This window comes from Drosophila subobscura, chromosome O (assembly GCF_008121235.1).
Source record: "Drosophila subobscura isolate 14011-0131.10 chromosome O, UCBerk_Dsub_1.0, whole genome shotgun sequence".
Classification (NCBI taxonomy): Eukaryota; Metazoa; Arthropoda; class Insecta; order Diptera; family Drosophilidae; genus Drosophila; species Drosophila subobscura.
The window spans coordinates 23,502,294-23,523,201 of record NC_048533.1 but is presented as its reverse complement, the minus strand read 5'-3'; the positions used below and the strand labels follow the sequence as shown (position 1 = coordinate 23,523,201).

Here is a 20,908-nt window from a genome sequence, read left to right as displayed (position 1 = left end):
AAAAGTCTTTGCAAGATAGTAATGTCAAATAGAACATCAAAATCGAGGAATCCGATTTATGACTACGGTATATTTTGAAGATGCAATGGTATATTTTGGTATATTTACGAGGCGCTGGCGGTATATTTCACTGATAATTCCGCGGTCACACTGTCACACGCTAAAAACAACTTCGCGGATCGCCGTCCGAATTTAATTGGGAAATAAATGAATTAATCACCATTAATGATGGTAATGCAGAAAAACGGAAATGTTACTAATAACAGCCACACGCAAACGGGCTAGAATGTGCGGTTGAACCACTGTGATCCGTGGCAGCGACACGCAGCACTGCGGCGGCGGCGAAAAGTCTAACAGAAAAAGAAGAGAAAACCGAAGAAAAAGAAAAAATTAAACAAGTTTTCGTGATGCGGTGGCCGTTGGAAATTTGCGTTTAAAGGAGCTAGCTACAGCTGCGCCCAGCCCAGCCGCAAGCAAAAGTGCAATCAAACAATATAACAAAAATGATAAACAAAATCCGCCAAGGAGTCGATTTTAAAGCTGTAATTGTGTCGTGAATGTGAGTGTAGTGAGAGTGATGAGTGTGTGTGCGTGTTGTGAGTGCGTTTTGTGTCTGTGCTGTACTGTGTGTAAATGAAGTGTTGAAGTGGTGGCAGAGGCAGCAGCGGCGGCAGTGTGTGTTGGCCAAGCCCAAAACGAACGAAATTAAGCCAAAAGCAAATTAAATATATGTGAAAAAAAGTTATAAACATAAGTGTAAGCCAAGCAGCGTACCAGACACCCGCACCAACACACTGAAACAGCAGCAGGAGCAGCGACATCCCAGCACACGCACAGGGAGCGGCATCTTTTTTGGTGGCTGAAGGCGGAGACGGACGACAGACGGGGCGCAATGACCGAGGAATTGAAAGTGGTGCTGCGGCGCAGCGAACAGCATTCCGGTTTCGGATTTTCGCTGCTTGGATCAACTGGACCGCCACATGTCATCTACGACATTGTGGAGAATTCGCCGGCAGCCGATTGCGGATCGGTAAGTGAATGACTCCCATGCAGGACAACCACTCCCCTGTCCATAGCCCCTAGTACAATCATGGGTGTGTGTCACTGGCCACATACCCGTCTGGGACAAAAGTCTCCTGCTCTCCTCCTTGGCAGTGGCGTACTCTCTGTCCCGTAAAAGAGCGAAGCAATGACTTCATCAACCACCAAGCAGTAGCCCCTCCCCCTACTCACACAACACTCACACTCCTACTCCTACTCCCCTTTGGGTTCACTTTTGGCATTGCAACATTTTCCTTTATGTCTTGCCCCCAAGTGTCCCTGCCGCTGTCCAAGGCCTGGGATGGGATGATGGACAGGCGCGCCCATTTGTGTGCCCTCTGCCTCTTGATAAGAATATTTTCCACTTTTTTATGCTGTCTCTCTTTCTTTCTGTCTGTCTGGCTGCTTGTCTGCGTATGTGAAAAGCATTTCGATTTGCAAAGCAACAAAAAATGTGGTTCTTCCTCTGTGATGTCATCGTCGCGCTCTCCCTAAGCTCGTCTTAATTGGCTAGGAGGAAAAGGGATGCCAAACAGATACAAAGATCCATTCACAAAAACACACACACTCGCACAAAAAAGTAGAAAGATAGAACCTCTCTCGCTCTCTCGTATCAGTTTTTGGTTTTGTTTTACCGTTTAATGTCATCGAATCGCAAATGTTTGGAGCGGGGTGCAAAAGTAAACGCAGAAAAACAAAGTAACGCAAACAATTCATCTGGAGGGGGGAATCAGTTTCAGTGTTTAATGATACCCTACAAATGGTGGGTGATACAATTCACAGCAAATTTAGTACATGCTCGCTGATAGGTAATCTGCTTAATTGCTTGATTGAACCAAGGAGAGTCTTGATTTATAAATTACAAAAAATTCCCAAATCTATTTAGTAACAAAAAAAGAAAGACTTTTAGCTAGAAAAATTAAGCAGTTGAAGGGAAATACAATTTAAGATAAATCGTGCAATGAGTATCTCAATAGAATTTTTATATTAGGTCTACTACCACGTGGAACAGCGAAAACGTACTGAGCGGGGTTTCAGCATTTCTTGACAATTTCAACCAAAATCTGATCATAAACATTTCATGGAAAGGATGAGTCCCAAAACTTGCCTTGCTTTCGTATTTGATAGTGGAATAGATAGCGTTTGACGCAACTCTACTAATGATTCATAAAGTTTTCCCGTTTCATGTATCAGCTGCAAGAATAAAGATTAACAGTATTATCTTAAAAAGTCGAGTGGGTGTAACATCAAACTGAAATTGTTGATGCGATAAAAAGTAAACATCTGACTGCAACTTCCGAGAATATTCATTTATCTATGAGGTGCCTTCCTCCCTCCCCTGAAAAAGTCAACAGCAGATTAATGACCGCCCCCAACGGATATTGTTGTAAAAAGCAAGGAATTACGTGCTGCTCATTTGAAATATTATTAATTTGTCGCGGCGCAACTTTAAATCCAAATGAAATGCAAAACAATGTAAAGAGGGAGTCGAGTCAAAACAAAATGCAAATGCAAATGCAGCGCTATAAAAAGCAATGCAAGGAAAACATTTATTTTCTTCTAAAAATAAAACTCTTCCACACACACACAGACGGAAGGACCGGGTACACTTTATAATTATCGGACGTGGCAACAGTCCACACGAAGACATGAAAACAGAGTTCTCTGGCTCCTTCGAATCGGGTTTTGGCTTTTCAGAAACATCATTCTCCGACAAACAAACAGCAGAGTGCAAAAAACGCGCTTGGAATTTTAAATTGTTTAAATTATTAAGTAATTCCATGCAATCCACAAAAACGAAGCAATGTCCCCAGGTATGTCAGAGAAAGAGAAGGAAAGCAGCCAGGCGCTGCTGTTGCGCTGCCTGGAAGGTAATTGTCAGCGGGCAGAGGCAGTGAACTGCAGTGGGAAGCTATATTTCATATAAGGTGTGGCGAGCATGGTCGTATATGCAGCACTCATCCACAGGCATGCCCCTTCTTCTCAATATACCTTGTGCAGCAGCAGCGAACACACTCGCAGACACACGCAAGTGTGCTCTGGCACGCACTTTTTCGATTTCTTATCGCTTTCGCTTTACAACTTGTTGTTATATTGTTGTTGTTGTTTTGCTGTTGGGGTTTTACTTTGTCTTCTATCTCCTATCTCCTCTCGCTTGTTGTCTTTACTTTTGTGTGGCCAAGCAAGTGTCGCGCAGCACTCGGGGTACCCCTTACACATCGTACAATGTGAACATTTTATCTCTTTTATTTAATGGGGATACATGCACCCATAAACTATGCGCTTTGTTATAAGAAGAGAGCACTGATCGACTAAAGGGTACAAGGTATCTACGTTTTATTGTCTAAGATACTTTGTTGTTGCTGCTTTTCCCTATACGGTATTTAATAATTATCCAATTAAGATGATTTCCCACGTGCTTCGAATTTGGGAAGAATATCTTAATTGTAGATAGCATGCCTCCATCATAAATTTCTCAATTAATCTGTGTGGGCATCAAAAGCGATCTCTTCCGAGTACTTGTAGTATCCAAGATACAGCTAATCCCATTCCTTAGTGAGTATTAACGAGTCGACACCTTCGGATGTTGTGTATTTTATTTATATGCCGTCATTCTGGTTGCGGGACAATTTTATTTTTCAATGAATGCATACACACACGCACACAAATGACACATACGCGGTCTCTGAGGGTGTGTGCTTGTGTTGTTGTTGTCCATGCTGTCATCGGTTGTCGCCTTCTTTCTTTTTCTCTGTCGCCCAGACTGCAGTTTGGACTCTGCTGCTCTCTGTCTTCTGTTGCTTCTTCCCTTCCCTATTGCAGTTGTGTCTCGTTTGTTTGCCTTTTCAGTGCTTCTCCAACTGGAGATTCCAGAGTGACAAACGTCTTTCTGTCATGGCTAGTGTCTGTTTGCCTAGGGGGGCGGGGGTGACAGACGGCAGACGGTGAATGGCAAATTGTTGCTTAATTGCGCGAATAAAGTAATCCTAAGTGATGTGGTCATTTCGTATGGTATGGTATTCCTGAAAGATATTTTGATTTGCAATTGATTAATCTATACGAATATACAGGAATACAATTTTTATTTACATTTCTTAAAAAACAACACACAGTATTTAATGTTCTGTATGGTTTCCACGCTCAGTACACATGATCAATTATCATCTAGAATCTTTTTAATATATTTATTTTCAAAATTTGTCTACACATGTGTTTGTTTTGTCATTAATCTTTGCAGTTCCAACAGCACTTTGTAGATAGCTTGCTCTCCCTCTCATGCTATCCTTGTCTTGAACCTACTTTGATTTCAGCTGCTTGCTGAGTACCCGGTACTCAAAATGTTAAAGGGTATGCATATGTACATATTTTTTTTATGTGTTTTTTTTTTGCTATTTGCATACATATGTATGTATGCTGGAAAATAAATTTAAAAAACACATATCCTAAAAATATATACATATGTACATAGTTAATCAGAATCTACACCCAGACGCATAATACTTTGTATGCTGAAAACTAAACACGAAAACAGATCATTGGGTATCCATTAGTCTCTTCCCACCATACTTATTAAATTTTCTATTGCGAAAGAGAGTGCTACATTATGTTTCCTTTCGTCTTTCTTCTTCAGAAACAAAACTTTTAATAAAACGAATGTGTGGCCAAACCCATTTCGCCTGCCCAGACTTTTTCGCATTTATTTCTCCAACCATTTCCCCAGAGCTTCTTTTGTTCTCTTGTGTTTTCTGGTTTTGTGGTGTGGTGTGGTCTCTTCTGTTCGGTTTGCCTCTGGTTTTGTTGCAAAATTCTAACGTTTTGCTTAATTACTCGTTAACTGGAAATGACAAACGACTTTTGTTGGCTCTCGGCTACGCCTGCTGTTGGAGGGAACAAATTAATTGCCACCGACATGGCACACAGACAACAGAAGTAGAGAAACATGAAAAAAAGTGTCTCCAAGCTATTTATTGATTTTCTAGAATGTAGAATGCCCCCTCCGTCTAATACCGATCACACGCTGGGACAACGATGAACGGGGTGGTAGTCTATCGCCTGGAAAATTGTGGGTAATGACAATAGAAACGTTAAAGGAAACGTCACATCAGAGTTCACAGTCGGCCAACTTCAAGCTCTGAAAAGCACTGAGAGTAGCAAGGAAAAAAACAGTCTGCAGCCAGTAGAAGAATTCTTTTAAAAGAAATGAAATGTCAAGCGAGTTCTTTTGCTTTTGACTTACATTTCTCTTTTGAATGGTACCTTTCTCCCTGCCCTTTCTACTGCCCTTTTTTTCTCGTTCGGTTCAGTTGAAGTCAAAAGTGCAAAAAAGTAGAGTAAATTCGCTTTAATTGAATTACAACAGTATGAAAAATTGTGCACGCGTTTATTAAGTTGGCTTTTCTTCTCTTCTTCCCTCTTTCCCCTTTTCTCTCTCTATCCTCTCTGCCATTTCTTGTTCTTGAGTGGGCGGTAGAGACCCTGAGGTGTACCCTGTGTGCACGCTGTGCGGCTCCATCGCTGCGGTTCGTTGCACGCCACGGCACAGCGAGCAGCATAAGCAGCAACAGCAGAGGCAGAGCAGTGGGGCAACTACAGCAACAATCAAAGAAATCATAAGAACAATAAGTGCATAAGGCACTCAGCAGGCATGCAAAAAGTGTAGTAGAAAGCGTAGTGTTGTGCTGCCGAAGCAGTAAACTTTGCGCTAAATCCAAAGCATTTATATTTGGCGTTGTTTGTGCCCGCTCTGGCTCGCTCGCTTTCTGGCCGGCCCGTTCGTGTGTGCGTCCAAGCATAACCGAAGATAAACGACCAAAACAGAAGCTAAGCTTTTGGGTCCGACCGAAGGTTTGAATACTCTTGTAGATCAAATACATGCCCATCTCGGAAGCATTTCCATAGCTGATTCAGGCACATACAGCGAAAGACAGTAGCACTGTCCCATTGTTTTCGAGTTGATAAATAACTCTGTGCAAGAGTATACAAATACAAGTAACAAAAGCAACAACGGTGCAACTCCACCAGCGTTGCCACTTGCCAGTTTGTCTGCAAATTGAATGGCAGCCCTCATCTCCTCTTAACCCAACATCTCTTGCCTACCGGAGGTGCTGCTTTTATAGTGGCTCTTCTGCTGCCTTATCCGCTCAGAGTGGGCTCTCCTCAATTAGATGCAAAGTGGCCTGCCGGCCGGCCGGCTTGGAATTTGCTCTCTATTTCGTTTTTGTGGCCCACATTCGCAGCAGTGCAACGAAAATGCGCACAGAAATTGCAACAGACAACAACAGCCAAGGCAAATACATATGCAAATGCAAATCAATAGCAAAAATAAACCATGCTTCTAGGGCCTAGAATCTAGGCACATGCACCATTGCTTTTGTTGCTGTCGACTGTTTAAAATAAAAGTCCAAAAAAACAAACAAAAACAGAAAGCCGCTCGAATCCTAGAATGCGGCGCAATACATACACAACTTTTAAGTGTATCGTTGGCCAACTTGTTTGCGAAAACATTTCTTGATGTTGTTGCTGCTGCCTGGCTCTATTTTGTAAACCCCCCATTATTAGAGGGGATACCTGTGGGTATATGGTATTTATGTGGCAAACTATAAATATTCTTGCTTTGATTTAGAAAAAAATACAAGATTGAATCTTTAGATTCTCTCTATTTTCCTTGTGTTAGTTTAATATGATTACGATAATATGATATCTAAATTCCTTCTAGAGGGTATCTCTGTATTCGCAATACCATTCTCTTCAGCTTGTTGTTCCTGTTGCAGTCAGTTTTATGCGTTTTGCAAACATCGCCAGCAACAAAACATTTTCGCTGGTTTTGTTGTTTGTTTGGAAAATATGGTAAATATAGTAAAATTCCTGGCATTTTCGTGCATGTTTTGTGCTAATTTTCAATTTATTTCGAATATTTGACGATAGGGAGAAGAGGGAAGAATATCCTAAATTATTGCCAATTTTGTGTGGCCAAGAAAGAAGTCTTGTTGCGCAATCGATACTTTGCCTTGATGCTGCAAAATAAGCGAGTGCAAATTTAATTAAAGAGATGAATTGGCAGATGAGTGACTTGATACATGGTTTCTTCATTGAGTTTCCCACAAATTGAAATGTAGGAGGGCAGCAAATTGAAAGCTTGGCTCGAATAATTGACAGGAACAACTGGCTCTAAATTAGTTACAGAGAGAGAGAGAGAGTGATAGAAAGTAAGTGGATGATAGAGAACATGTGGGAAGGTTTCTCAAATTGCGGTAAGTGCGAAAGCAATTTCCGATTCCAGCTCCTGTCAAGTGGGGGCATGCCATGGAATCACTCAATCAACAGCCAGTCAACAGTCGCCGCTAGTTTCTGTGGCATTTCGCACATTATTAGGTATCACAATAGGTCAGGTTCCAGGCCGTCGCAACGCTACAAAGCAGCACCCACCCTACCTCTCCCCTCTTTGTTTGACATTATTAAGTGTTAGTGGGGGGAAGGGACGGACGCATCGCAGCGATAACATCACCGTTTCGGTGACTTCCGATTCCCGCGATTACACAATCATCAGCCTCAGCCACTCGAGAGAGGGAGAGAGAGAGAGAGCAGCGCGATAATGAAATAAACCATTCATTCCATGCTAATTTGATTCTCTTTTATTTCTTGTTTTTTTTTTCGACGGCGTGCGCAAATATGAAAGGAAATCCACAATAAATGTGGGGGAGCCAGGCCGGCAAGGTCGTTGGAATATTGAATAAAACAACAATAAACCAGTGCAGAAAGGAGGGGAGCTGTGTAGTTGTGTTTGTGTGTGTGTTTGTTATCGACCAGGGTTGAAAAATGATATGAATATCAATCAAACAAGGGAACAATAGAGGAAATGCTGTTTGTGAAAGACAATTACTAGAATTACATGTGTAATACTGAGGGTTGTACGAATTTTCAATTGTGTTCGAGTAATACATAACCCTTTTCCAGGGTTATTTACTGATACGAATGACTTTGATTCTCACGTTTCCTATAAGAGAAAGTATAAATTCATTTGGAATGTAGTATTTGATACAGAAAATCATTAAAATATATTGCTTATTCTATTCCGATGACCTTGTGTGCCGTCACTATTCCAATCAACCGGTAAAATTCGCACTAAATGTCACTTATTTTAACACCAAATACCGAGTGTGATGTGATTGATGTGCCGCCTGATAAATGGTTGACACAGGACACTGGAATATGTCCCATTTATAGGACACTGTCTATCACAGTTTGAAAATGACACGAGAATGCAAATTGCAAAGAAATGGCAGAAATGTTTAGTTGAGTGAGCCATAAGTCTACTACTCGAATGTCGTTCCACCTGCCGCCTGCTAAAGTCTACCTCTGGCTGCGACTCCACATATTTTCGTTTCTTTTTTTTGCCCAGCCCAACGCCTATGGAGGCGTTGGGTGCTTGGGTTTATCTGCGCCTAACATTGATTTTTCTGCCCAGCAGCAAAGGAGGTTAGTGGGTTTTTCTATTACTGCAGCCTGTCAACGACTCTGCAGCAACAAAAACATTCACATCGACATCTACCTCGACTTATAACGGTGAAGGTAGTGCACAGGCACAGAGGTCTGTACTTGAATAGGTCGTCGCCACCAATACTCGTAATCGTACTCGTAGAGTCAGTCAATCAATTGCCTTGTTTACCCGCTATACATATTAGTGAGTGGGCGTTCGATTGTTGCTATTGTTAATTGATATTGGAACAAGTCGGTGGCGATGTGTCAATAAAACGTCATTGAACATAAATCTATATATGGACATCTATACACATTAAATATTGTATCTTTTGTGCAACACTTCCGAAATAACAAACGGAGTAACCATAAAACTCGACATTAATTGCTGATTCAAGAGCTCATTAATTGATAGTCGAATGTGAGGAAAGAATGCTAAAATTACTCAAATTGATAAAACTATGAGGTTGTCAATGGGTTAAATTGTTATTCCCAAGAGATTATTGAGTATGTATTGTGTATTAGGAAGGAGAAAAAACTGATAAGATTTCCGTTATTTGCTTTAATGTTGAGTTAATGTTGGCCTAGAACCAATAAATGTGTGTCTTGTTTTCTTTTTGTTTTCCCTGTTATGTATTCCCAGGGTTAACTTAATGTCCAGTTCTGTGAACCCTAGTCCAGTGCATGTGCACTTTTTCTGCATCTGGCAACGCCCTTAAAGTGCCGTAAGTTCCAATACGGTGTGCGAGCGAGATGTCTCTCGCAGATAACAAACAAATCGAAGATGAGAGATGGGAATGTGCCGTAGGAAGTGCACGAAAAAAACACTCTCCAAAGTGTCATTGGAAAACAAATCAATTCAAACCAATTTCAATTTGTGCTGTGAGCGTTGCATCCAAGGGTGAAGTGAGGAAGAAGAGAGCTGGGGTGGGTAGTGTGGGTTGGAGAAGGGGTTGGACCTGCCTGCTGCAATCGAGTGTAACTGATTGATTTAACTTTTAACCGGGTTTCTGCCTGCTCTGCTGGTTGACTCTCCTGCTTGCTTGACTGCTTGCGCCTGCCTCTGCCTGGTTCAACTGCTTTGCCTCTGCTCTGACGCCAACGCCTCTCTCCCCCTCGAACGCGTGAAAGTGAAATGCAAAAGAAGTGTACTCGTGTGTGTGTGCTGATTTGCATGAGCACACGACTAGACTAGCGGAGAGGGGAGAAGTGTGCACCTGCTGCTGCATTGTGTTTGTGTTTGTAAACTGCCTAATCGAATATCCGATGAAGATGATGGTGAGGGAGAGGGAAGGAGAAGAGAGAAGGAGAGCTAGAGAGAGAGAGCCTTCACCTTTGCTGTAAGTCATTAATCGTAGCTTGTTATCGCAGAAACATGTTTTGTGAGTGCAAGAGGAGATGAGTGCGCGCTGGTACTCCCATGCTGAGATGCTGTCAATCCACCGTCCGATAGTGGAAGTGTCTTGGGGAAGGGGAAACATCAAATTTGCATTACGGATTTGAGACTTTCTTTTGGCTAGAAATTGCTTTAATCCCCCAAATCCACTTTCTTTGCATTCCTGCCCTTTCCCATGGGATGTAACCTTGGGGTTGGTTATATAAAGAACTTTTTTGGGAAGCAATTAAATTAAACACAGTTTTAATTGAATTGCATTTCAACCTCCCACAAGAACACAGAATCCGCGTCTCTTTGCACCAGTTCTCTTGGGCGCTCTCTCGCTCTCTCTCTCTCTCTCTCTCTTATTTTTTAGTTGTGCAGCCGGTTGCTCTGTCGGTGCAGACTGAACGTGCTCTCGCTTCATGCTCAGCTGACGCCTTCGCCTCCGTCTCTCCGTCGCTCGCTCGGTCTTATTGTAAACGAACTTTGGAGAGCAGAGCGCATAAATTAGTGAGACTTTTAGTTTTTAATTGCGGCCCCTTTGCCATCTCGGCTGCCAAGTGGAAACAAACCCTCGAGAGACCGAAGAGGCGGCAACGCTTTACTCCCCAAAAAAACATTAATAATAAATTTAATACACAAGTGAGGGAAGCAGGAAAACTAATTATGCAATACAAGTAATGCTGCTGTGTACCTGCCGCTGCTGCTGATGCATTTTGCATGACGAAGAAGATGGCGCCTGGCGCGTGTCGTATTTTGGTTCCCCTCTCTATGCTAGGAGGTCTCACCATTTATTGAATAATCCATGTGGTGGAGCATATTAGCGTACGACGCGCACTCGTACCATTCCGCCACGGACACTGAGTGTGACGTCTCCTCCGGAGACGCTCATTCCATCGTTGGCTTCTACGTCAGCAAGTAAATAAGGCGCCAATGTCGTTGCCGGTGGAAGTGGAAATAGACGGGAGGAGGAGGCCCACGTTGTGATTTCATGTTATTTTCCTATTTTCCTTGTTGCCGTTGCTGTTTTTTTGTTTTTTGCTGTTGTTGTTCTTTCTGTTCACTATTGCGTTGCGTTGAAGGCCCATCGAGAAGAAAATTAAAAATAGTTTACAAGTGCCGACAGTCGACACAGCCATAGTGTTTGCTGGATGGGCAGACAGACGGCGGCGTGCAAAAAACCGAAAACCCAAAAAGAGAAAATCAATAAGACCTTTTGTTGTCGAGTGATTCGATTACGGCCGGAACTAACGACAACCATACACATATTTTTGCAGGTTGAAGCCGGGGATGTCATCCTCAAAGTCAACGGAACTGATGTCCATCGCTATACAACGAAGGAAGGTAAGTTATAGCATAAAGAAACATCTTTCAGGAAACAGCAGCAACTAACAAATGTTTTCTTTATCTTTTTGCAATAGTTCTCAAATGCCTGCGTCTGTCGGAACAGTTGGTGACCTTGGAACTGAAGCGAGGTAAATGGAATCTCAAGAAAAGTCTATAGAAATAAATCTAATCATGCTCTAATCATCTTCCATTAGATCCCAAGCTTAAGGCACGCATTAAAGAGCAGCTGGCCAACACACAGAGTCCACACTATGTGGATATTGAATCTCCCAACATCTACGACTACAACAGCAGCCACAGCGCCAATTCCTCGCCTAACCATCGTCCGAACAACAGCAAGGGATCTTCTCCAGCAGCCAGCGGACTGCGCTTCAAGTCGCCCACACACTTGCCATCGCTGCGGCAGAACTCCTCGCCGCTGCTGGCGAGTGGATCCACCACAACGACCACCCACACACACAGCCGCAACTCCTCGGCCAGCTCCACCAAGATAAAAGTGGTGGAGACCACCGTTCAGACGACATCAACCATCACCACTAGTGCAGCACCAACATCGCCAACGGGCTCGGACGCCACCTCGCCCACGCACCGACCCTCACGCATTCCACAGGCGCGAAAGTGCCCAGCGCCCAAGCCCGTGCCCGTGCTGCATTCGCCACAGAACAAGCGGCCACGATCCTCCCAGATCCCCACAAAGGCATCGAACGGTAACGGCAACGGTAACGGTAACGGTAACGGAAGTGCACACAACTCCCAGCTGCCACCGCAATCGTTGCAGCATTCCAACAGCTACAGCGGCAGTCCCGTCGCCCGGCCGCGAATCTCTACGGAGCGAGAGCCGGACACAGACAGGGAGCCAGAACCGAATTCGGCGCCACCGCAGCCGGCGAAGGCGCCACGCTTTGAGGCTTACATGATGACGGGAGATCTGATCTTGAATCTGTCCAGGACACCACAGACCAGCAATCACCTAACGACCCAGGCCAAGAAAGTGAGTAAAGGAACGAAAATCGGACGAGATTTCTCTTACCGAAACCCACATTTTCCTTTGCAGGTTGACAGTCTGCGGGATTCGCCGATTCGTCTGCCAAATTCCCGGATGAATGGCGCCCTAGCGCCACGAGCATCGGGTGAATCATCGCCCACATCCTCTTCCTCGGTGGACTCGCCCACCAACACCAGCTCGGATTCGGTGAAGCGTGAGGCGAAGCAGCAGCGCAAACAGCAGCCGCAGCAGCACCACCAGCAGCAGCAGCGGGACAGCATCAACAACAGCTACAACCGCAAGGATTCACTCACAAATGACACGCTGTTGATGTGCGAGGAGCTAGAGCGTGATGAGGAGGGCGAATATGTCCTAGAGGAGGACAGCAAGCACCAGCGGCAACGTCAGCAGCAGCAGCGTTATCGCCAGCAGCAGCAACAGCAACGATACGAGTACTACCAGAACGAGGATGAGCTGGACGAGGAGCAGGAACAGGAGGTTGAAGCTGAGGCGGAGGCGGAAGAGGAGCGCGAGGAGGATCAGACCCACTACGACATCACCAACATAGAGACGTACCAGAGCGGGATGGGACGCGGAGATGAGGATAACAGCGATCGGCAGTGTCTGGTCGAGGACGACGATGATGATGATGATGCCTACGACGAGGAGGATAACGATGCCGGCGACGAGGATTACTCGACAAATTCGCTGGGCTCCGGCTCTACGAAGCAGCGACTTCGTGCCCTCAAGCAGCGTGCCGCAACGCGACAGCAGCAGCTGCGCAATCGAGATGCTGTCGATTGTGCTGCTCGTATGCCCGGCTACTCTGCCTCGGGCTCCACCTCGTCCGCAACGGTAAAGAGCGAGGCGGGCGGCGGCATGCCAATGGGCGTTGGCCTGGGCGCAGCCAATACCTCGCAGGACGAGACCTCCTTCTCAGTGCCAACATCACCCATTTCACTGTCGACGCCTCTGATCGACAAGGAGACGGCCAATTCGGTGCCCACCAGCCCGGAGCCGAGCTCTTTGGCCCCAGAGTCGAGTAGCGGGGCCGCTGGTGTCGTTGTTGTGCGACGCCATCACAATGGGCATGTGGTGCGCAAATGTGATGCCGCCGGCTTCCGCACCAGCAAGTCCGAGGATCATCTGCAGCAGATCCAGCGCGAGGGCATTGCGGCTGTGATACCCATCGACATTGATGAGGATGTGAATAGTTCACTCAATACGCTGCTGGACACGCGTCAGGACTCCGAGGACTCGCAGGTGAGGCGTCGAGTCGAGCGCACCATGTACTACCACATCCCCTCCAATCGCTGGATAGATATCTAGCCGCCCATAGATGGCGATAGGCCATAGATGAAATACCGTCGCTAGTGTGCCACGTCGAACTTTCCACCAGATCGATCTACCCCAGCTCCCCCACCTTGCCAAAAAATAACACACATACGGTTCCACGTCTCTCTGTCTCTCTCGATCATGTAGTAATCCGTACAATCCTCGCCAACCCGTTGAAACTCCCTACCGTTTGAAGTGCTTTGTAGAGTTCAGTTTGCCGTTAACTCTGGTTACTGTAGCTGTTGTCGTATGTGTGTATATATTTGACTGTAAAATCATTGCATTGTTCTATAAATCATATTGCATATACGATTCCATATGCATTCCCCGCCCTATTCCCGGTAGTTCCCACTCATTACTCGGTACTTTTATATCCTATCCATTAAACTCCCACTCGTTAGTTTGTACCTATCCCACTTACTACCTTCCATTACTCGTTGTTCATTGCCACACGTTACTTTAATCTTTCCTACTTACTACTAAACAACTCTGTCTATCTTACTCTCTTGTTTCGTGTATCTTTCTTCTTTTCGTTTTCTCTGTTCTCCGTTCTCTCTTGTTTCTCATATTTTGACTCTCTCTCTCTCAACTATCTCAAATTTGACACGTGCGCAATTTAATGTCCATGAACGTGTGAGCTTTCTAGTCGACGGCCACCACTGTATCGTCGGTGGCGACAATTGTCCACAACTCGTCGGCGTTGAACAACAACGAGAACGAGATTGAAATCGAGAGTGAACCGCTGAATAGCTGCAACAACAACAGTCCCACAACTACAGCAGCAATAGGGAACAACAATAGCAGCGAGAGCACCGAGAGCACCGAGGCCGAGATCGAGAGCGAGTGCGAAAGCAGTGGGGCAACAGCAACTATAACGATAGAAACGACTGCAGCGAGAACTAACAAGAAGATGATCAGAGGCGGCAACTGCAGCAACAAATTAAACTATATCCTATGCAAAAAGGTTGCCATGTTGCATAGTTGGCATGCCGATTAATGTGATCTTTGACTCTTTTTGATTTCGATCTCTTTGTGATCTTTTTTTAAGTTGCCAATTTTTGATTTCTTTGCCTGCGCTTGGAACAGTTTTGTATATGTAGAAATTGATTGATAGTAGTCTAAAAGATTTTGCAAAACATACTCTATATCGTATGTGGATCAATGAGGAAACAAAACACCTATCCACACACATACACACCAAATACTTGTCGTACACCTGCTGCATACGCATACCACAGACACAGGACACACAGCGAAAAAAAAGAAAAAGAAAAAAAAACACAGAGAACGCTTCAAACACAACAAATGCCACTTTTGCAATTGTTTAGGACTCTCCTCAGAGTGAGATTGGGCAACGGCAAAATGGAAATTCGAGAGCCATCAAAAATAACCTTAAACCTTAATCGAAATAAAAAAAAAAACGAATCTTGAAATTACATATTTTGATAGTACACATTCGAATACTAATCTCTGTTTTTTATATACACCCAAACCCTATCTAGGCATCGGATCGAGATCGGATTGTGTGGACCTATAATGCACCACTGCAGCCACATCAGTTGCAGCAGATCCAACAGCAGCAGGCGCAGCAACAGCTCCAGCAACAGCAGCAGCAACAATTACTATTGCAACAACAGCAGCAACATCATCAGCAGCAGCAACATCATCAGCAGCAACAACAGCAACAACAGCAGCAACTCTACGGTCAGCAATCGCATTCAAATTCACATTCAAGTTCCATTAGTTCGTCGCCGCAGCATTCGGCTGCAGGCAGTCCGGCCTCCCCCACATCGGTGTCCTCGTCGGTGATGTCCTCATCGGGCTCGAAGGGTGCCCTAGGTGGCAATGGTCAGGCAGTGGACCAGCAGCAGCAGCAGCGAGAAAACGGCGGACAAGCCTTCCTGCAGCCGCCCACTGGCATGCCCGGTCTGCTAACCTGTCCAGGGGCTGGCAATGGTGCTGGCGGCGGTGGTGGTGGTGTTAGTGGTTGTGGCAACGATTTGAGCGTCTCAGAGGCCATTTCGAATATATCTAGTCCCGACTACCAAGACGACGATAACTTATTGAGTTCTCGCGATATTCTAGGCGGCATGGTACTTAGCGATCCCAGTGACTCGGACTCCACCATACTCGTCTCGGATGGGGCCGCCCTGCAGCGCCAGCAGCTCAAACAGCAGCTGCGTGCCCAGCAGCAGCAGACTCGGGACAGAGACAGAGATCAGTCGGAGCACAAGGTGGTCATCCAAGTGCGCGGCATGGACAACAACGGCGGTGGCGGTGGCAGTGCGGCTCGGTCCGATGACGATGTGGTCACGCTGACGGATGAGCAGCCGCATGCAACGATGTCGTCGGGTGCGGGGGCAGGGGCGCAGGGTATGCGAGACGCGTCTCCACCCGTTTCCGATGATGGCAGCGATGTGGAATCGCTGCACTCCTACCATTACTCGCCCAAGGCTGTGGACATGCCCTCGGCCATACGCCTGGCCAAAAGACTGTATTCTCTCGATGGTTTCAAAAAGAGCGACGTCTCCCGACATCTCAGCAAGAAGTGAGTGCCACAGATCATGTGGAGAACCGTTTGACTCATTTTGGATTTCGTTTCAGCAACGACTTTAGCAGGGCGGTAGCCGATGAGTATCTAAAGCATTTCACCTTTGAGAAAAAGTCGCTGGATCAGTCACTGCGCGAGTTCCTGCAACAGTTCTCGCTGTCCGGCGAGACCCAGGAGCGAGAGCGGGTCCTAGTGCACTTCTCGAAGCGTTTTCTGGACTGCAATCCGGGTACCTTCAACTCGCAGGATGCGGTGCACACACTGACCTGTGCCATAATGCTGCTGAACACGGATCTGCATGGGCAGAATATGAATCGCAAGATGAGCTGTGCGGAATTTGTGGACAATCTGGCAGATCTCAACGATGGCGAGAACTTTCCCAAGGATATCCTCAAGTTATTGTATCAGGCCATCAAAACGAAGCCGCTAGAATGGGCTCTGTAAGTACAAACCAATCTCTTTATTGAAAGGAAATGCATTAAATGGGTCTTGTTCTTTCAGAGATGACGATGCGGGTGATCTGCAACAGCGCACTGGCAACAATGCACTGGGAAATGTTGGCCAAAATCCCTTCCTGGATGCACCCGAACTGGCCACCGCTGTGGAGTACAAGAAGGGCTATGTGATGCGAAAATGCTGCTACGATAGCAGCTACAAAAAGAGTGAGGATTTACTAATAGATTTACTAATTGAATAGATGACCTAAAACTCTCTTTTTCCATTGGCAGCTCCCTTTGGCAAACGCTCCTGGAAGATGTTCTACTGCACGCTGCGTGATCTTGTACTGTATTTGCATAAGGATGAGCATGGTTTTCGCAAGAGTCAAGTGAGTAGAAGTGAGAAGGGATTTTAAAACACTTCTAACTATTTTGTATGCCACAGATGTCCGACAATCTGCACAATGCAATACGCATACATCACGCCCTAGCCACCAAGGCCAATGATTACACCAAGAAGCAACATGTGTTCCGTCTGCAGACGTCCGATCAGGCCGAGTATCTCTTCCAGACAAGCGACTCCAAGGAGCTCCACTCGTGGGTCGAGACGATCAACTATGTGTGCGCGGCCATTTCGGCGCCACCACTCGAGGGCGGTGTGGGCAGCCAGAAGCGATTCCAGCGTCCACTCTTGCCCAGCAAGCAGACCAAACTAATGGTGGTAAGTATGGGGAATGGGGGAAGAACGCGATTAAAGGAACCGAATCTGATGGAATTTCTTTTATATTTTGTATTGCAGAAGGAGCAGTTGGAGTCGCATGAGGTGCAGCTGGCGCAGCTAGAGCAAGAGCTAAATGAGCACAAGAAGGGCCCGATTCCCAGCAAAGGCTTGCCACTGCAAAACTACAAGGAAAAGGAGAGCTATTTGCAATATGAAGTGAGCCCCAGTGCCCTATTCTATGTGTGTAAATTATAATATTTGGTTTATTCTGCAGCTGCGCCGCTACCGCACCTATGTGAGCATACTCAGCGCCAAAATGCTGGCCGATCAGCAGCAATTGGAGCTGCAGGCGCAGCAGCCGACGCAGGCAATCCTTGACGAAGAAGCTGACACATTCCCTGTGGGCACCAGCTGCACGCCCACCACGCCGCCAAGTATTAACATTCAGGAGCAACAGCAGAAGGAGCAGCGACAGCAACAGTCATCGAACAGGTACAGTCAGCAACCACGTGCTAGCGGCAGCAGCTCCTCATCCTCCGGCGGCAATGTCCAGCAGGACATTGGCTGACGCGTAATGGGAGTTTTCTCAGCTTGTGTGGTTTAAAGCGTTCGATTCGATCCGTTACTCCCCTATTCTGTTTTGTTTTGTTACTTGTGTTGTTCGTTCCACCTGCCCCAGCAGATATCCCCGGTTCTCAGTGCCTTCCAATTTGCTTTGGAATCGGCTGTTCTGGGACTGTGTTTGCTGCGGTGTTTTCTTATGTTGCTGGCGGGACTGCACTGTACTCACATTTCTTTAATTTTTTTCTGTGTCTGTAAATATATAATGTATATTTCGTGTTGTGCGTTTATTTCCATTCGCTTTTGAGTTTTTACTTTGCCTTTCATTGTGGTCCCATCATTTGTACCATCTTTGATCATCCCTGAGACCATCTGTGTGTGCCCTGTACAAGCTTTAATTTTGAATAGTTTTTAACTATAACAATAATACAGAATTCAGACTTGAGCGTTGCGTTTAGGCAATTAAAACCATGTGAACATAAACATAATCCCCTAATATAATTAGTTGTTATGTGGATTTATTTTGAGAGCAACAACCCCACAACCCATATACCACAAATGCTGTGAAAATTCGAAAGATTCATCAAAAAGATATCCCGATTGAAACCGATGCCGAAATTCGAAAGTCAAGATGCGCATAGTTAACTATAGAGAAATAATGTTTTTTTGGTAGCACTCGTAGCTATAAACCCCGAACTTTTGGCGTTATACATGCAAACTATATAGAAAATATACATAGATTTAGAAAAGAAAAGAAATGAAGAAAAATATATTTAAACAACAAAACACAAATGTGGTTCATTAGTAGCAGACGTTTATGCGTTTATGCCTAAGCTAAAAGCATACGAAATATACAACATACATACACTTACCATAGATGATGAGATTACCGAAATATTACAAGAATTTTACAAGCAATTTGCACACCACATCAAGCAGATAGAGATACAATTTTAAGTAGAACGAAACCAATCAAAGCTTGTATGATAAGAGAATCCCCGGAATCACTACACACACACCACACACACACACACTTTACACGCTGGTTATCCTGGAAGAATGATTAATTGATTGTAGACCCACATTTATACACCCACAACACAACACAACACAAACACTGATGTACCATAACATGAGAGTCATGCTAACCGAACCGAACATTTTATGGACTCCTAAAAAGAAATACGTTACTCGTTACCATCCGTTGTTACCCCCGCCCGCTCAACTCGTTACGTTCCGTTCAATTAATGCCAGTTTAAACAAACACAAAAAAACAGAACCCAAATGGAAGAATTCTTCAATCTTACAGATGGCTCGATGTCTTCTGCTGCTGTAGCGTGCTCTGGCGGCATTTCTACCATTCCAAAAGCCTTTAAACGAGTAGTTGCCTCTTGCCTGGAGGCTAGCGATCCGCGGACAGCAGTCCAACGAAGGTGCTTCTCTCTGTAAATGCCCCGATCTGTACTCCTCCTACTAGCTACCGCCCGTCTTGAATGTGAGCAAGCTATAGGCTACAAATATCTCAATGTTTTATTGCTTACTCGTCAGTGTCTAGCTTGGCTCCACATCTGTATATCGAACATTTCAGAACATTCTTTCTTTGTTGATTGTTAACTTTGGTTTTCATTCTACACTTGCAGAAAGGAGAAGAAATTCGCTTAATTAATTTTTGTTTCGCTCTTGATTTCGATCATTTCAACACCGCAAACACACAAAAAAAAAACACCACACACATCCGTATCCGCCTCTAGTTGGCAGTTGGTAAGTTCCACACGCCCAAAATGGAAGATCTACAATGCATTTAACACTTTTTCTATCTCTCTCTCATTCAGAGATGATGCAGTGATGCAATACCCATGAATATAGAATACTCCGAATATGCCACGCTGCCACACCACACCACACACTCGCATAATCAGCACTCATGCAGCAGGGAGCGGGAGCGGTATAGAGAGGCTCCAACCACACACCCACCCACCCAATCACACACACACACACACACACACGGGTTCCGGCTGTGCCGTGCCGTGCCGTGCGGCACTCACTCAACAAAAAAAAACAAACAAAAAATCTGCCAATACATATATCCTACTTTACCGATCGAATGATTCCAAGTGCCGGATCTTAAGGCTAAGCGGAAGATCACATTGAGATGATTAAGACTACAAATACCAACCCAATTTGTAATCGAATTTGTTAACTGTATGAGATGGTTTTATGTACTATGTAATCTGAATGGTCGTTCAACAGAGATATTGGCATTTAGCAATTCGATTTGGATTTGTTTGGCCAATAATGCTGCTGAACGATCGTTTCTGAACGTGAGGGCGAATCGCTTATACACATAGATTATAATTACGAGAATTGATATACAATACTTACATCATTACCTATGCTATCATTATAAATGATAAAAATAAATTATAAATTATTGAACAATTTCGCTACACACACACCACACACACTACACCACACGCACCACACCACACACGAAAACAACTGAAGAAAAGTAACAATAAAGCGATGAGAGAGGATTATAGGAGCACATTTAGCTATCATTATCATAAACAATTACGTACATATATCATACATAATCGTACATAGCACACATATGCTTCACATACATATATGTATGACTCGTTCATTGGCCTTTTTGCGATACAATTATCCTCCTATTCGATCTGTGTAGGAAACGCATCAAAACACAACTTACTCCAATATTATGTGCGGATGAGTAATATTTATTTGAGCAATTATTGGTTGTTTACGCCACATGTCCATGTAGCTAGAATATGAAATTTGATATTTGATGGGGAAACAATAAATCTAAACAAAAACAAAAGCATACATATATATATAGTATATATATTTTTGAATATATTATTACGAGTATATTTAATTGTATTGTGTAATTATGTAAATGCAAACTGTATAACATTGTTTATAATAATTTTTAACAATTCTAATGAAACGGCAATAAATTCGAAAATACCAGCTAAATGAAACTGAAGCGAACGAATGCTCGCCCGCTAAGCCAAGTGCCGCCTAAATGTATGCATATTGTATATTAATTTAG

General features: G+C 44.6%; 1 protein-coding gene across 8 annotated transcripts; it reads left to right on the top strand.

Moving 5' to 3' along the window:
- Positions 1 to 130: 130 nt before the first annotated feature.
- Positions 131 to 20,809, top strand: LOC117898814 (PH and SEC7 domain-containing protein). Of its 8 annotated transcripts, none has more exons than XM_034808470.1 (15): positions 132 to 1,030; positions 11,173 to 11,239; positions 11,317 to 11,370; positions 11,437 to 12,233; positions 12,297 to 13,490; positions 14,209 to 14,526; positions 15,065 to 16,110; positions 16,167 to 16,553; positions 16,615 to 16,775; positions 16,842 to 16,939; positions 16,996 to 17,271; positions 17,350 to 17,487; positions 17,546 to 17,763; positions 19,473 to 19,593; positions 19,665 to 20,809. In XM_034808470.1, the coding sequence occupies exons 1-14, from the start codon at positions 893 to 895 to the stop codon at positions 19,492 to 19,494; spliced, it is 4,914 nt and encodes a 1,637-aa protein (XP_034664361.1). In that variant the 5' UTR covers positions 132 to 892; the 3' UTR covers positions 19,495 to 19,593; positions 19,665 to 20,809. The 8 variants fall into 8 exon arrangements, with proteins under 8 accessions (XP_034664358.1, XP_034664361.1, XP_034664364.1 ...); XM_034808473.1 differs by lacking the exon at positions 19,665 to 20,809 and having other exon boundaries at positions 15,065 to 15,266; positions 15,648 to 16,110; positions 17,951 to 19,593; XM_034808469.1 differs by lacking the exon at positions 19,665 to 20,809 and adding an exon at positions 19,142 to 19,327.
- The last annotated feature ends 99 nt before the right edge of the window (positions 20,810 to 20,908 follow it).

Coding starts and splice junctions, on each gene's coding strand:
- LOC117898814 (XM_034808467.1), top strand. CDS start 893: ATGACCGAGGAATTGAAAGTGGTGCTGCGGCGCAGCGAACAGCATTCC. Junction 14,527..15,064: donor ACTATATCCTATGCAAAAAG/GTTGCCATGTTG, acceptor AACCCTATCTAG/GCATCGGATCGAGATCGGAT. Junction 16,554..16,614: donor AAGCCGCTAGAATGGGCTCT/GTAAGTACAAAC, acceptor TTGTTCTTTCAG/AGATGACGATGCGGGTGATC.